The sequence below is a fragment of the Danio rerio genome, chromosome 10 (assembly GCF_052040795.2).
Source record: "Danio rerio strain M-AB ecotype USA chromosome 10, GRCz13ab, whole genome shotgun sequence".
Taxonomy (NCBI): Eukaryota; Metazoa; Chordata; class Actinopteri; order Cypriniformes; family Danionidae; genus Danio; species Danio rerio.
Window position 1 is genome coordinate 49243831 of NC_141030.1, and position 17047 is coordinate 49260877.

The 17047-nt window shown below is 36.5% G+C and overlaps 2 protein-coding genes across 56 annotated transcripts in view; both read right to left on the reverse strand.

Moving 5' to 3' along the window:
* The window catches only part of hip1ra (huntingtin interacting protein 1 related a), a 34047-nt gene extending 20063 nt beyond the window's left edge, over positions 1-13984 (reverse strand). For all 6 annotated transcript variants that reach the window (XR_015501486.1, XM_087271249.1, XM_087271248.1 and 3 more), the window contains exons 1-17: positions 13865-13984; positions 11651-11714; positions 11129-11271; positions 10984-11040; positions 9463-9543; positions 8413-8489; positions 7667-7728; positions 6266-6406; positions 5795-5852; positions 4515-4590; positions 3692-3823; positions 3040-3089; positions 2449-2521; positions 1956-2133; positions 1714-1802; positions 988-1104; positions 646-747 (exon numbers count right to left, since the gene is read on the reverse strand). Coding sequence is in view for 5 of the 6 variants with exons in the window: in XM_087271249.1 (XP_087127375.1) it covers positions 646-747; positions 988-1104; positions 1714-1802; positions 1956-2133; positions 2449-2521; positions 3040-3089; positions 3692-3823; positions 4515-4590; positions 5795-5852; positions 6266-6406; positions 7667-7728; positions 8413-8489; positions 9463-9543; positions 10984-11040; positions 11129-11271; positions 11651-11714; positions 13865-13960 (1596 nt within the window). In the remaining variant the exon portion in view is untranslated. The remainder of the gene's footprint in view (positions 1-645; positions 748-987; positions 1105-1713; positions 1803-1955; positions 2134-2448; positions 2522-3039; positions 3090-3691; positions 3824-4514; positions 4591-5794; positions 5853-6265; positions 6407-7666; positions 7729-8412; positions 8490-9462; positions 9544-10983; positions 11041-11128; positions 11272-11650; positions 11715-13864) is intronic.
* A 214-nt stretch (positions 13985-14198) lies between these two features.
* ccdc62 (coiled-coil domain containing 62) overlaps positions 14199-17047 on the reverse strand; it is a 45135-nt gene continuing 42286 nt past the window's right edge. For 28 of the 50 annotated variants that reach the window (XM_087269276.1, XM_087269257.1, XM_087269284.1 and 25 more), the window contains 3 exons: positions 16533-16644; positions 15634-15837; positions 14199-14577 (listed from right to left, as the gene is read on the reverse strand). In XM_087269276.1, coding sequence (XP_087125402.1) covers positions 14566-14577; positions 15634-15837; positions 16533-16644 — 328 coding nt within the window. In that variant the 3' untranslated portion in view covers positions 14199-14565. 50 annotated transcript variants of the gene reach the window in all.

Below are 17047 nucleotides of genomic sequence, written 5' to 3' on the forward strand. Positions count from 1 at the left end.
TAAATATAGCTGGACACGCCCACTTTTCTGACTTTTTCCAAAGTAGAGGTGTGAAAACACCCTGCTGAAACGAGGGGGTTTCATGGCCCTTTAAAGGTTTTCACAGCAACCAAACATGAAAGTACCGAAAGGTGAAAAATGACAAAGAAAGAACACAACACACACTACTGTACACACAGAAAAACAAGCCAAATGTGTATGCTGGGATTCACGGCATCTCCAAGCGGAAAAGCAACTTTTCAATAGGGTTTAGAATGACTGAATGGAGGCCTGTTTGTGCTTGGCTGACTGCTGATCAGTTTTGTAAGTGAGTATGTTTTTAGGTGTGTGCAGTGGCAGTTCTATTTTTCTATTTTACCTGGGCGAAACTACCCCAAACATACCCCCGCCTCCCCATCCAACCGAACCGTGCTCTGGACCACCTCTTCCGACCAGGCCAAGACCGGCAAACTGAACCACGCCTGAGCCTGATTCAGAGCACTCACACTTGTCAAATGAACCGAGAAATGGGCCCTTAAGTGTTTTCAATCCCCCAGTATGTGTTGTATTTTGAGTAGACGTGTTTTCTTAATAGTACCTAGGACATTTAATTTTCCAACAAAGTGCCACACAGACAATCACACACAATGACATGCGCGCGCTCACCTTCTCCTTGCTCTGCAGTGCATTATGGACTTGAGAAACTTCAGCTCTGCCCCTCACCAACTCCTGCTTCAGACGCTCAATTTCTGCTCTCTGGGCCTCCAGCTGAAAACCACAGAAGCAAACTGAATGCTGGATTCTGATTGGCTGCTGAACGCTTATTTCTCATTGGCTAATCTCAGGTGTTTGGTTATTGTCAGATAAAGGCACAGCTAAAGTAGTTCCGGCAGGTTTAGAGCACATTACAGCTCCATATCACTCCGCTGAATGATGAGAGTTATTCCAGCAGTCAGCAGCACATGTAGAGGACACCAGTGCTGCACACAGGAGCAGTGTGAGTCTCACCTTGCTGTTGTTGTCCAGTGTGAGCTGCTGCATCTCCTGCGCCACCTGCTGTCTGTAGGCCAGAAGCTCTTCCTGCGCCTGCTGACCGCTGCTCTTCTGCTTCAGCATCTCTGCATTCTGACAATCACATCTTCAGTTTAACCCTCACAAATAACCCCTGCACCACTCACACAGCAGGAGAACACACTAAACACCGCTGTCTATCTGGACGTGTGCTGGGTTCAACTAAAATGACCACAACGTCAGAAAACTATTATCATTTTATATTTTTATAATTTCATAAAGGTTGGACACACACATTGAGAATAAAACACACACACACACACACACACACACACACACACACACACACACACACACACACACAAACACAAACACACACAAACACACACAAACACACACACACACACACAAACACACACACACACAATCACACCCATTTATGAGCAGAAGGATGTAATAGTGTTTACACAAGTATAGACAACACAAGGGTTAAATAAATAATGATGAGAACCGACAGCGGAGGTCAAAACTATGATTATCTTAATGTAAATTTCTTGCCTCTCAGATAACAGAAGTGACAGTGTGTGTGTGTGTGTGTGTGTGTGTGTGTGTTTGTTTGTGTGTGTGTGTGTTTGTGTGTGTGTGTGAGTGTGTGTGTGTGTGTGAGTGTTTCTGCTGCTGGAGGGTCAGAATGAGGACATGAGCAGAATTAAAATCCTTTACCTTGCGCATGAGATCTGCGTGTCTGCTGACCAGCTCCGCGTGTTTCTCTTTGAGTCGAGCGAAGTGAATCTGAGCCGTCTGCGCTCGGTCTACAACACAACAGAACCACTGATTCACTCCTGCGAACATCACTGCACGGTACAACACACACTCTGTGTACAGAACAGCTGACACACAGCTGCAACAGCTACAGGTCACTTCTGAATGGTGTGTGTGTGTGTGTGTGTGTGTGTGTGTCTCACTGCTGTGGTCCTCCACTGTGGCCTGTACGCTGGCTGTGTTCTCCATCCTCATGTTCTCCACCTGCATGCGCAGCCTCTCGTTCTCCACCAGCGCCATCTGCTTGTGCGTCCGCTGCTCCTCCAACTCCGACTCCAGCTTATTCACCTGAGATTTGAGCTGCACAACGGCGCGCTGGGCCTGCACACACACACACACACACACACACACACACACACACACACATTATTACTACTACTAATTAAAGCAACACAGCATCTAAATGATCACAAAGAGTTTCCAATCATGTTTCACGGTACAAGCCACATGCAGATACACACAATCACTGAATATCTCTTACAGGACATTATTAAAACACTCAGACCAGCTCTGCACAAAACAAACATCTGCAAATTAAAGATAGAGATCACACACACACACACACACACACACACACACACACACACACAGGTCAAGAACACTCCCCTTCAGGATGAAGAGAAACGATCATCTGACCTCCACTTTGATGAGCTCCAGCTCCGGCTTCACCACCTCCAGCTCCTTCCTCAGGGAATCAGCCTCCGTCTCTCTGCGGTCAGATTATTCACATCACTAACATCCGTCTGCTATTGTTACTCTGTTATTCACATTACTAACACCACCACAGTCTGCTCCTTTATAACGCTTATTATTACATAATTGGTCAGTCTGTTATTCCCAGATAACCACCGCTGAATAACATCAACTCATCTGGGAGCTGAGAATCACCGTCAGTGAATACGTTCATTCATACACTAGCATACACACTCATATGTGTCTGCTCATCTGTCACGCTGCTGTTTTACACTGTTTGGGGCCATCTTGTGCCTGAATAATGTGCAGGTACGTTATTAGGGCTAATATACTATATAAACTAAAATAAATACTAAAATATGGCTTACAAAGTTTATATTTCTTAACTCATATTTTTAGGCATAAAAACAATATTGATCTAATTTTTCATAAACTAAATTCACACCTTCCACCACCATTTTAACTCCAATAGAAATATCTTCATTTAAGAATGAAAATTTCTGTTAAAAATACTAAATAAAATGTGTTTGTTACCTTAGCTCCGGTACATCGACTGGATAATCAAACTGGTTGAACCCATAATACTGTTAAACAAAAGAAAGACATGTTAATGTGGTCACAAATGCAGAAACACACTCCGCAACACAATCTGCACTTAATATTTATAATAAATTTCACAAACACCTACAAAGAAAGTTATTATAGATTTGCATTTTGTATCATTTATTTAATAGTTTTGTTAGTTTTAGTTTTGTGAACACATTTCTTATATATTTGTTGCTAATAAATGTAGTTTATCAGTGTGAACAGAACATGTCCAGTGTTTAAAGTTTAATGTTTGCACAGCTTACATTCACTAAATAAATGTAATAGTTTGGACAAACACTGAAGCCAAAACCACACAAAATGCAGAAAATAAAATAAAAAATTACGACACATTCAGACAGCCTTCTTTATATTAAGGATCATCCTGTATATGTGTTTAAAAATGCCTTGTTTACATTTTTGGGAAACAATTTTTCTGTTTATACTCTAAAGCTGTTTGTCTTCATAATCTGCTCTGGACTGATGTGTTTGGCGCCACCTACGGTTAGTTCTCTAAACTGCAGCAGCTCAGATTTTACACCACAGACTGACTGCTTATAAATAATAAAAACGATTATTTATTTCTGACAGCATGTTTTACCGGCTGAAACTGTGCTTCACTGAAGTCCGCCTGCGTCTCGGTTTCGTCATCATAAACAAATCTCTCATTCTGGACGACCACCGGCTTCACATGATCCGCCAGCGACGCCGCGCGCAGGAAATTTGGAGGCTCCTTTAACAGAAGAAATTTGACATGAATCATAGTGTTTATTTCTAGCAAATAGAAAATTTATAAAAATATAATAATATTAATTTTTTTTTTTTTAAAGTTACTCCATTTACTCATCTTTAAGTTATTTGCAGTGTATTTGAAGATTTTTTGAGAGACAAACACAGTCAGAGGGGTTTTAAAGTATACGCTGGCTGTTCATCCTGTATAATGGTATCGGGAAGCGACTTTGATTTCAAAATTTATCGTAAAACTAACCCATACTGACCCATTATATGCTGAATAATGTTTTTGAACAGTGACTTTTATTTTGACACTATTTTGGAATACAAATTTTGAAAGCTTCAAAATAAACACAGCATATAATGGACTGGTTTTCTGAAAAATTTTAGAAGCTTCAAAATAAAAGTCACTATCTGACATGATTATACAGCATAAAATGGGTTCGTTTTATGATGAATTTTGAAAACTTCAAAATAAGAGTCACTATCCAATATAACTATACAGCATGAAGAGCCAGGATTAATTTTAAACTACTCTGTGTTTGTCTGACAGAAAAAAAGTCCTATACATGGACGGTGGCTTGAGGATGAGAAAATTATAGTCACTTTATTTTTGGGTGAACTAAACCTTTAGGGTCAATAACATTTTTGAGGGGGATTTGAAAGTTTCAGAGATGTGATCAGGATCTCACGTTGGGCAGATCAGGGATCTGAATGATGGTTTTGAAGAACTCAATTCCCCTCGCTCTCTCGAAAAACTCCGTCAAACTGAAAGACACAATCAGACGAATAAACCACACGCTCAGAAATAATCAATTTACATCTGTTTTATAAACACAAGTCAATAAAGTGCACATGACTGTAAAATAATGTTGCTTTAAACAAAGATGACCTCAAATGAAAAGAAATAAAATTGTCACTTTTTGAGAAAGCGGAGCTGTCAGTTGTGCAGCTTCACTTTCCATATTAATACAAATTCAGCAATACATTGATCAAGAGACTTTAAAGGTCATTTTAATGTTCTCCGAGATTACTATTTCTTTTATTTATAATCTGTTGTTAAACTCTGTGACATTCATTTCTGTCGTCAGGATTATACTTTTATTTTACATAGTTTAACATTCTTTAATGCAGTTTTAACATGCATATGCATGCTGGTTATCATTAGTTAATGCACCGTGAGTTTAAATAAACTAACAATGAATTGTTTTATTTCCAATAACTAATGTTAAATACTGTAATAAATGTATTGTTCACTGTTTGTTCATGTTCGTAAATATATTAACTAATAAAACCTTCTTGTTACTGAAAAATCTGCTTTACAGTGCGTTTACTTTACGTCATATTTCTATCATAATGTTGTTGGTGCCTGAGTTATCTTGCTGTTTAATTAAATAAATCTACAGCAAGGAAAGTAAGTATTGAACACAATGTCACAGGTGTGAGTTTCTCACAGACTTCAACAGTGTCAGAATCTTGTTGGTTCAGCAGCTTGATTTTCTTTCTCTGAAAGCATCTGAGAGTCTCCTCGGCTGTGTTTTGGATCATTGTCTTGCTGAAATGTCCACCCTGGTTTGATCTGGACTGAATGAGTTTGGACTGAAGCAGCTGATCTTCATTTACAGTGAGGAAGGGCAGAGGCTTGCTGAAGAACTACTGAGAGATTTCAGCTGCTGTCTGGGCTTTCACTGCTGAAACACACCTCCCTTTCTTCATGTGTTCAACACTTTATCCCTGCCTCATTTCATTTTATTATGCATAACTTCATGTGTAAACTAATTAGATTAGTTTTCTTTGCATATAGGGATTTCTTTGATTGTTCTCTGGGGAACATCAGTCAACAGCACCCTCAGAAATATGTTTTCTGAGAAAAATGTTGATGTGTTCAATACTTGTTTTCCCCGCTGTGTGAGATTTTACATTGTATACAGATAATAAAATAGCCTGTTGTGTTATTTTGCATAAGTGTTACCTGTTGAAGTGATCACGGAATCGGTCTCTGTGTCCTAACAGAGCGTCCACCGGTATTCCTGAAACACACACATGTTGATGAACACTGTGAAGACGATACAGTAAACCATACAGAGAGCAGGGTTCTGACTCTTTTTATAGCACCATTAGCTTTAAATTTAGCACATTTGTAATCCACACGTAACATTTCTTTGGCACTCTATATTTACATTAAAAATGTAATTTAAAAAATTATAAATTAAACTAAAATTAAGTCATCTTTAAAGAGCTTTAATAAAATGTGTTTTCTGAAATATTGCTAAACTGTGCATTAATTGTCATTGATTTAAATGTTAGATTTTCTTCCTCTACTGCAGCACAGCATAACTTCCGAAAGAACACCAAAACACCATTCAAGCACTTTTAAGGGCCTGTGCTTGTTTTTAAGACCTGTTTTTAAGAATCCTGAGAGACAGAAAACAGCGAGACTCACGGCTGTGCAGCTTGAACAGCAGCTTGACCAGGAAATGATAAAGCGGACCAGAATCCTGGATGAGCAGAACCAGCGGAGCCAGACGACACTGACCCACAGCTGTGGTGGAGCTGGTGGAGTGAGAATCCATCTGACGGAAAACTGAACAACACATGCACGTCTGATAAACGCTGGATTCTGATTGGCTGATCAGCACTCTAAGGTGTTTGCTTTAGGGATGAACCGATATGGAATTTTTGACCGACACCAATAATTAATGACTCGTTAGATTTGGATGCCGATATAGGTTGATAAATATACATTTAAAATTTTTATGCATGATTTCAAAAACAAAAGATAAAAACATTTAATTTAATTGAATTAACTATTAATTTCTATATACAGCTGAAGTTCAGATTTTCGAACTCGACCGATTCGCACGAAACACACGTTAAGCGTGTAAAACCCGCAAAACGCTCCATTCGCGCGTATCGCGCCGCAGGATGTCCATTGGTGCGCTTGCATTGACTTAACATGTAAATTACTCGCGTTTGATGTGCTTTCCGCATCTGGTGTGAACGCAGCATTAAAAATCTAAATTTTCAGCTGATATCGCATTACAATATTGAGTTCCTGTCCAAAAGTCACTAGTTGCGTTACTTAGTTACTCTTCACGATAAGTAATGCGTTACGTTACTTTTGCATTACTTTTACTTAATTTTTTCAAGTAATGCTTTACTGTACTCGTTACTTAGAAAAGTAATATTATTACGTAACTGTGTTACTTGTAATGCGTTTCCCACAACATTAGCTGTCGATATATCATGCATACCTAGTTTGGTTATTGTCAGATAAAGGCACAGTTAAAGTAGTTCCGGCAGGTTTAGGGCGTATTACAGCTCCATATTACTCCGCTGTATGATGAGAGTTATTTCACAGCTAAAACAGTCAAAAATCACAACAGAAGTCTTTGGAGGAGATAATAATAATAATATAAATAATAATAATAATATATTTTATTTAAAGCGCCTTTCAAGAACCCCAAGGTCACTATGCAACATATATACTGTATATACACAATTTAACAATTTAATAAACTTACAAAATGAAAAATAGAGAAGAGGATACAAAAACAAAGACAAAACACTAAATGTAGAAGTGCAGTTTTAACCCCGCCGGTCCTACACCACCCAACCCGCTCCATGCTGCTATCTAACCGGCGACCTTCCACATGGAAGTTGGTTGCGCTAACAAGGAGGCTAAAGACCATGGCCTCTAGCATCTGTCACTGTATGCTGTTTTGAACAGATTGTGAACAGATGAGTTTCAAGTTTAAGTGAGACAGATGTGGAAGACACTAGAGCTACACACAGGAGCAGTTTATGCTTGACAAAAAGTTCAAATAAAGTCTGAACTCCTCACCTGTTTCCTGCAGTTTCAGACCCGCTTCCATGTAGTCCAGAACTTCACCTGTGATGTCAAACCTGCGCAAACATCAGTGAGCTTTATTTACATGAACAGCTTATTCAATGATTCACTTTTCTGTTCTGAGAGCGTGTGCTGTGCTTTTTATGTTGCTAGGCAACCACTGAGTCAGCTGTGTATTATGCGCGAGTGCTGCTGTTGGTGTTGTTATAATTGTAATTTCGCAAGTTTCATAATGATATAACTTTTCTAAGTAACGAGTAAAGCATCACTTACAGAAAATTAAGTAATAATGTATGAGTTACTGTTTTAAAAAAGTGAATGTAATGTTTTTAATTTTAATAATTATCTTTTAAAATATAATCAGCAGAATTAAAATGAGCGTTGAAGCTGGCGCTGGATGAGTGTAACTGAGGGACGACAGAATGAAGGATCCAGTTTATTAAACAGAGAATAATCAGACAGGCAACGATCAAACGTGCACAAACAGAATCACAGGGGTAATCCAGATGCATAGTCAAAATCAGAGATGAAGAGGTCGATACAGGCGGCAAACAACATACACAAGAAAACAGCTTCTTTCGCTCAGAGTTGACTTTTTCACACAGAAAGCAACGGTAATGCCAGCCGCAGCAGGCGGTTAAAGCACGAGGTGATGAAGCAGCACGCAAAACACTCGCAGACATTAGAAACCCATTCAAAAACACACCTCTCATCACAAATATCAGAATCAACGCACTTACACTTTATTGATATCAATGGCGATGACTTTATCAAGAACTTCCTCTGAGGCTTCAAGGTTTGCAGGGATTTCCGGATGCTGAGGAGGAAAATATACAGATTTAATATTATGTAGAATGCAAATATATGACAACAGCAGTATAACAACAACAACAGACGACAATTAATAAGCATTCTGTCAAACTGTGATACTTTAATGTCAAAACAGGACTCTTGTAAATATCCAAGGCCCCCTAGTGGCTGGATGCAGTACAGGTCATAAACCCCACCCCTCCATGTAAACAAATGGGAGTTGCATCCACAATAAAATCTAAATTCCGCTTACAATTCCCTTTTCTAAAAGATGATTCTGCTCATTTTAGGTAGGACTCATAAATGCAGATTTAACTGTTATTTTTTGTGAAAATAATTCTAATTTATTTAGTAATTTGATGCTATCAAAGGGAGGCATGTGCTTATGATTGACAGCTGTGATTGACAGCTTCAAGGCAAAACATTAAGGTGAAAATAGACTCATTCATTTTAGTTTACAAAAAATACAATTAAGCAGGACACACACACACTCACACACACACACACACACACACACACACACACACACACACACACACACACACACACACACACACACACAAATAAAAAATACATTCTAATTGTATTGTTTTGATACTTTAATACTGAATTTTTTGCTTTCTTAACACTAAACTATGAAAATATGAATCATAAAGAGTGTGGATCAGGGGTGTCCTGGAGGGCTGCTGTCCCGGAGAGTTTAGCTCCAACCTTAATCAAACACACCTGAACCAGCTAATCAAGCTCTTACTAGATACACTAGAAACTTCCTGGCAGGTGTGCTAAAACAAGTTGGAGCTAAACTCAGCAGGACTCCGGCCCGCCAGGATCGACTTTGGACACCCCTGGTGTAGATAAATGTAGACAATAAGCATTTCAGGAGCATGAAGATATCTAGTGTGTGAACGTAAAGACTTTTTCCTCACCTCTATTTGCATCTCACAATGTCTGTGGACAAATGAAGTAAAGAATAAACTTGCCTTTAAATGAAAATCAATTTTGATGCAGAGCAGCTTGGAGTACAGCGCCACGATATGTCCATATCTGTCATGAAGATTCCCCTGAATGAAGCAAAGATTCACACTGAAGATTATACCAGTGTTATTATAATAACCTATAACCATAAAACTATTATTTTGGCATGAAACAAAATAAAATACATTTTAAAAATGCATACATCAAACTTTTGCTAGTTGTCAAGAAAATACTCACACTTTAATTTAGTTGAAATTAAAAGTAAACTGTGAAATTTAAACTTTTAACTGCTCACACCTTTGAACATTGACTTGAAATTCACATGGAAGATATGGAAGACATTTTAGGCTTTCAAACAATATATTGTTTACCATAACTGATTTGTTTAGACTATAATATTATGATTTAAAATGGCAATTATCTGCTTACAAAGCATGCATTATTTTATTTAGCCTGGCTGTTAAAAAAATGATGCAATAAAAATAAACAACAACTAATGAAATAAATCTGGTTTGGTAACAAAATGACACAATAATAAATAAATAATAATAATAATAACTAATGCAATAAATTTGGTTGGTATAAAATGCAATAAGAACAAATGCGATAAATTTGGTTGTTAATAAATTTATTAAATAATTAAATAATAATAATAATAACTAAAGCAAAAAATCTGGTTAGAAATTATGCAAAAAAATCTAATGTAACAAACCTGGTTATTAAAAAAATGCAATTAAAAAATGAATGCAATAAATCTGGTTGCTAATGAAAAATGTAATAATAATAATAATAATAATAATAATAATAATAGTAATAAGCAATGTAATAAATCTGGTTTGGTAATAAAATGATTCAATAAAAAAATAAACCATAAAAAGGAATGCAATAAATCTGGTCATTAATAAAAAGGATCTAATAATAATGACAATAATAATAAAAATAATAATATTAATAATATTAAGTGCAATAAAACTGGTTTGGTAATAAATGATGCAATAAAAATAAATAATAAGTAACACAATAAATTGTTTATAAGTTAATAAATAGTTTGAATAAAAAAATTAAATAATAATAATTATAACTGAAACAAAGCTGGTTGTTAATAAAAAGATGTAATAATAATAATAAAATAACAAGTACAATAAATGTGGTTGTTAGAAAATACAATTAAAAAAAGAATGCAATAAATCTGGTTGTTAATAAAAATCTAATGATAATAACAGTAATAATAATGAGCAATGTAATAAATCTGGTTTGATGCAATAAAAAATAAATAATAAAAATGAATGCAATAAATCTGGTTGTTTATAAATAGTTTAAATAAAAAAATTATATAATAATAACAACTGAAACACTAAAGCTGGTTTTTAATTAAAAAAATGTGTTAATAATAATAATTATAAGATAATAACTAATACAATAAATCTGATTTTTAATTTAAAAGATGCAATAAACAAAATATTAAAAATAATTAATGCAATAAGTTTGGTTGTTAAAAAAACAGATGCAGTAAATGTGTTTCAGACCCATAGTATGCCCATCTGCCTGATGGCGGCGGTGTGACTCCTGCTGTCCCGCACCATCTGAAAAAACCCAAACCAATCCGGGCGAGAGATTACTGACAGAAATGAGGATAAATGAAGAGGATATACTGCTGTTGTATGCACTCACGTTTGGGTGTCCATCACGCAGCAGTTTGTGCACCATGTGGCAGAACTTCCAGCTGAGGATAGCATTGCTGGACAGCGGCAGACTGATCGCATGAGACCAGAAGGTGACGGCGCCGCCCTCAGTATGAGTGCCCAGGAGGATCTCTGAGCCAGGATAAAGACTAAACACACCATACACACACTCTTACAGGAAACAATATCGTAAATACACTCTAAATATGCAAGGTTCCAATAACACAAATCCATTAAGTTAACTCAACTCTTGTCAAATGTTTAAATTCTGTTGTGTTGGTGCTGTTTTTGCCTCATTGACTTCCATTATAATCACATTTATTGATTGTAAAGCCATGACAGTAGATACTCATGCATTCTTGATTATTGCTGTTGGAAGTCTTTTTTTTTTAATGTTGCACTATTATTTGCTCAATGCTCTGTTATTTTTATTTAACTACTGGTATTTAACAAGACCATAAACAGTAGCACACAATGCACAATAAATCAAACGCTCTATTATTAAGGATACTGCGGGCGTATTTCTCTTTGATAGGAGCCTCAGCGCTGGTGATGGACTTGCTGATGCTTTGAAGCTGAAAAAAGATGAAGATTAAATATCATATATTATTAATACATGATGCACATGAGTAATGCATTGGTTTTTCATGCATTAAGCAGTACAGTTATAATATCATATATTTGTAACATCTTAGGGGCAACATGGTGGCGCAGTGGGTAGCATAATCGCCTCACAGCAAGAAGGTTGCTGGTTGGAGTCCTGGCTGGGTCAGTTGGTGTTTCTGTGTGGAGTTTGCATGTTCTCCCCATGCAGGTGCTCCGGTTTCCCCCACAGTCCAAACACATGCAGTACAGGTGAATTGAGTAAGCTAAGTTGGTCGTAGTGTATGAATGTGAAAGCAAGAGTGTATGGGTGTTTCCCAGTGTTGGCTTGCAACATTATAACGGCGGAAAAGGCGCAGGAAGAATAACCTTGGGCTAATTTACTACAGTAATAATGGTGTAGATATGCGAGCACTTTAATCTACGTTATAATTTATTACAGAATATTAATGTAGCGATGCGTGCAAGTTAATCTACATTGAGTCATGGAGGAGTGGAGAGCATGAGTCTGATTCCAGTGACGCTCCAGGGACAGACGAGTCTTCGCTGAGGCCAGCTTCCAGCCTCCACTGCTGAGACTGCAGCTCTACACAAGACTTTTGGCCAGCGGAGAAATTAAATGGTCGTGCCAAACTGTCTGGTTCTCTCAAGGTTTTTTCTTCTTCACTCTCCTATGAAGTTTTTTCCCTGTCCGCTGTCGCCACTGGCTCGCATGGTTCAGGATCTGTTGAGCTACACATCGATGAATTTGCTCTTCAGTGTTTGGACTCTCAGTAATGATTTTAAACCACACTGAACTGAGCTAAACTGAACTGAACTTAAACACTAAATACTGAACTACCCTGATCCAGTTACTATGACCATTTATGTGAAGCTGCTTTGTGCTTGATATCATGTTAGGAGAAATATGTTGATTAAGAATCTTAGAAATATAATAAGATATGTTAAGAGCATATTCACACCCTGATGTCAAAAGAAACACATTTATAAATGAGTAATACTGTGGTAAAAGATTTTAAAATGGTATAAATATTAAAAACACAACGGTACATGTTTCCCAGTACTGGGATGCAGCTGGAAGGGCATCTGCTGCATAAAACAAAAATTAGATAAGTTGGCGGTTCATTCCACTGTGGCGACCCCTGATTAATAAAGGGACTAAGCCGAAAAGAAAATTAATAAATGAATGGTACATGGCCAAACTATAAATATAAACGTGTATATTTATATAATTAGTAATATAGTAATAATAAGTAATATAAACGGGTATTACATAGCACGTCCTGGATTATTTATGTGATATTAAACTTACATGTATACCAGAGAGCCTCGAAAACATGGTGGGCCAGGCCTACTTAAGTTACGTCACGTTACTTACAAGCGTAATATTACCAAGTAAAAATACATTATCGAGTTGTAAAACTAACGACAGATCATGGTTAAACGGTATTAAACCTCGCAGTGACAGTAAACTATATAAGTGTGTATTTTAAAACAGTTCATTGAATGTTTACGGTTGTATTACACACTATTTCAGTGAAAGAAACACAGAAAACAAAACACAAGTAGCCCATTTCCTTAAAAATGCAGTTTGAGATAAATCTGAGGTAAAATATAAATATATCAGTGAGTTAAATCTGAGTTGACGTTACACGGAAGGTAAAATAGGAGTCTGTGGTAAAAATTAACGCTGGATATCCGACTGGAGGCCTAAGTTTAAGTTTTAACATTATCTAAGGTGAAGTGTGAATATTTCTGGAATAAAACTGTACTCTATCAGCCTATATTACATCTGAGGAACACCCGAATTAAAATATCAACATCTCTGAGGTAAAATGTGACGTTAATTGAGAATCTTAAAGATAAATCTGACGTAAGGTATGAAAATATCTACAACAGGTGTGATTATTTCTGGAACTGTTGAATTTTGAGGTAAAGTGTGAATATATTAGGAATAAGTGAGTAACTGTGGCAAATCTGAGAGAAAGTATGAATATATCCGATGTAAAAATCTAAGGAAACGTGACGTCCTATATCAGGAATAAGAGAGAATATCTAAATCATATCTGATGTAAAGTATGAATATCCGAGGAGCTATAATATATCTGAGGTAAAATCTCACCTGTAGTTTGACGAACTGCTCTTTTTCCGCCGCTAACACCTTCTCAGATTTATCCGTTTTCTCGTTTTTCTTCGATTCGTTTTTCTTTGAGGCCATTTCAACTTCTTAAGGTCAATGACTGAGTCCCGACACACACACACACACACACACACACACACACACACACACACACACACACACACACACACCTGTCACGTCAACGTCAAAGGGAGATTCCTTCCAGACTATGGTTTCAAAAGCCAAAATAATATGAATATAAATATAAATAAAACACAAACTAAAACAAATATCAAGAAACTAGACAGCGCGAATAAAGGCGAGCAGGCGGTCAGTCTCTCAGTGAAACTGTTTATTGTGATGGGGAATGTGCAGAGATTGAGCAGTGTTCAGTGGCTCTTCATCACCAGTGCAGGATCTCTGAGGGAAACCGGTTTGATGAGACTGAAACTGGAATGTCATCCTGAAAGACTGGTTTCACACTTCAACAATAGTCTGAGGTAGTGCTTTCTGAAGGACTAATGCTTATTATTATTATACTGTTTAACAGGCATCATAGAATACATTCTGCTTGAATACTGAATTATCTGTACAAATACTCTAGCTTTGCAAAAGTTCTCTTTGGTTGCAAAAACAGCTTTATTTTCAGCAGGAGGGAGAGAAGATGAAGGGTTCGCTGTAGACTTCTTCCTGTTGGACATCTGTTAGTCGCCTTCCTGTAGGAAATAAAGGAGAAATAAATTATATCATGTGTTAAAGTCTGTGTCATCCTGAAGCTGCCGCAGACTTTTATTTCCAGATGATGGCTGCTTTTGAAGCACTAGTTGCGTCCCAAATGGCACACTATGCACTTACGCTCTTATACACTCCACCATTTTTATGCTAAAAATAAATTCAACAACGTAACTGGGTTATAATGTACGTTGCCAGATTATGTAAAGAATGTTTGAGATTTGAATATTTCCTCAATTGTGTGAGGTGATGAGCTTCATACAAGATCTGGCAACTTGACAAACATGGACGATTAGTGTTTTTTCGTAATCTAGAAAACGACATTAGTTTAGCTCCTCCCTTTCTGCTACATGACCAAACTGCTTTTTCTATCAATTGACCAATCAAATGCTCTCTAGTATCTGACATGCCCCGCCCCCTTCAAGACCCTTCACATTTAATGCTCTTGAACTCAAACACTGAACAGAGGAGTAATAAAGCAAAATGCTATTGGCTGTTTTATAAAAAGGGGAGGGGCTACACTGTCCCACCCTCTCTTCGTCTTTTGGTTGCGATTATGTCAAACATCTAATAAAAATGCACATTTCAAAGCACTTCACAGGACCTAAAAATGATAAGTGCATTTATAGGTTATACTATCAAATTAAGGTTTGCATTATGTTTGGAAAAGTCAATTCTAACACACAAGCATTTACACAGTTTGACCAGCAGGTGAGGCCAGCATTTGGCGTTTCGAAAGCTTCAATGGCGAGACGTTTTGGGGTGCAATTGAGTCTCTAAGCATTGAAAAGCTTTCATTCTCTTATCATGCATTTACAACTGAAATGGAATATTAAGGGTGGGGTTTATTTTTGGAAAGGCGTGGCTAAGCATATTTCGTTCCAGAGCAGAAGGTCAGATTTTGATTAAAGATTAAGGTTTTATTAAGTTGATTCATTGTGTACCTTAAGACTAACAATGTGGGCTATTAAAATAAATATGTTATTAATTCATGCTTGTAAATAATCCTGTGTGCTAGTTTGTGCTGTAATGCGGCTCACCCTGTGCTCCTGCTTGTGACTGGAGGTTTGCGACAGGCTTTCGTTATCACCGTTTTTCTGGACGAGGCTTTCAGCATCACAGTTTTTCTGAGATTTGGTCGGACTCGTAGATTTCTTTGTAGAGTTCTCCAAACTAGCCACCATTTCCTGAGATTCAGCTAGCAGACGCTGCAGACGGCTTGTGGATGAGCTGAAGCCCTCCTGCTGGAGAAACAAACATAAAGAAGATAAAAACTCTCAATAATATGCACATATGAACACATATGGACAAATAATAATAGTCAAAATATTACTTATATTTAATTGATACTTTTCTGTATTTTAAATAATAGAAAAATATTAATAAATATTATATTATATTACGATAATAGACATATTAATAAAAAAGTATACTAATATTGAATTTAAAAAGGGTATTTTATATTTTTATGAAATATAATAATAAAAATACCATTACTTAAAGCATTCAAATGATAAAAACTGAAATATAATATGCATTTATATACTGTAAATCTGCATTAAAAATTATAAGTATTAATTATTGCCATAAAAATACTATTTCCTATTTTATAATTATTTAAATTAAATAAAGAAAAATAATATTAATATTCTTTATATCATACTGAATCAAACTTAATTGAAGTAAATGATGATTTAATGATATTGTTTTATTCTAAAAATTCTATTTATAGAGCAATAATAATTAAATATGTTTATTTTATTATTTGTGAATTTTTTTAATAAATCATTAAATATATATTTTACTATTTGCAACAATAATAAAATAAAATATGCAAATTCACTTGGGTCACACTGTTTAGGTCAGAAACTACATAAATACAGAAAAACTGTATGTTACTGTTGTGTAATCATATTACTGTTGTGATGTGAATCTTCACCTCTTTCCCACAGAGTTCAATGTTTACTGTAGAGTCGTGTAAACAGACAGAGCTCCGCCTACTTCCGTGAGAGGAGGCAGGACAATCCAGGTGGAGGAGGTCCAGATCTGTGCTGGAGAGCCAATAGAAAACCAGCATTCAAATCATTGTATTATGACAATACAGCATCTATACAGGCAGCTGGAGAAAACATCCCAATTCAGATAGAAAAACACATTATTAAGTGTAATCCACTGTTCTCAGTGGCTTTCTAAGAGTATTCTTCCCAAAGCGATTAAATAAAAGAAAGTTGATCATCCATCAACCGAATTACGCAGCTACGAGGAGAATCACAACAATACAGAGTTTAATTCATAGCACAAAAGTATCTGAAAATCCGACAAAAAGATAGCGACTAAACAAATCTAAAACCTCATGAAGCATTACACATGAGCACATTAAAAATTTAAAAGAACAAACCACCTTTAGAAACACTCTCTCTCTCTCTCCATATGCACCAGACACTCATAATCACT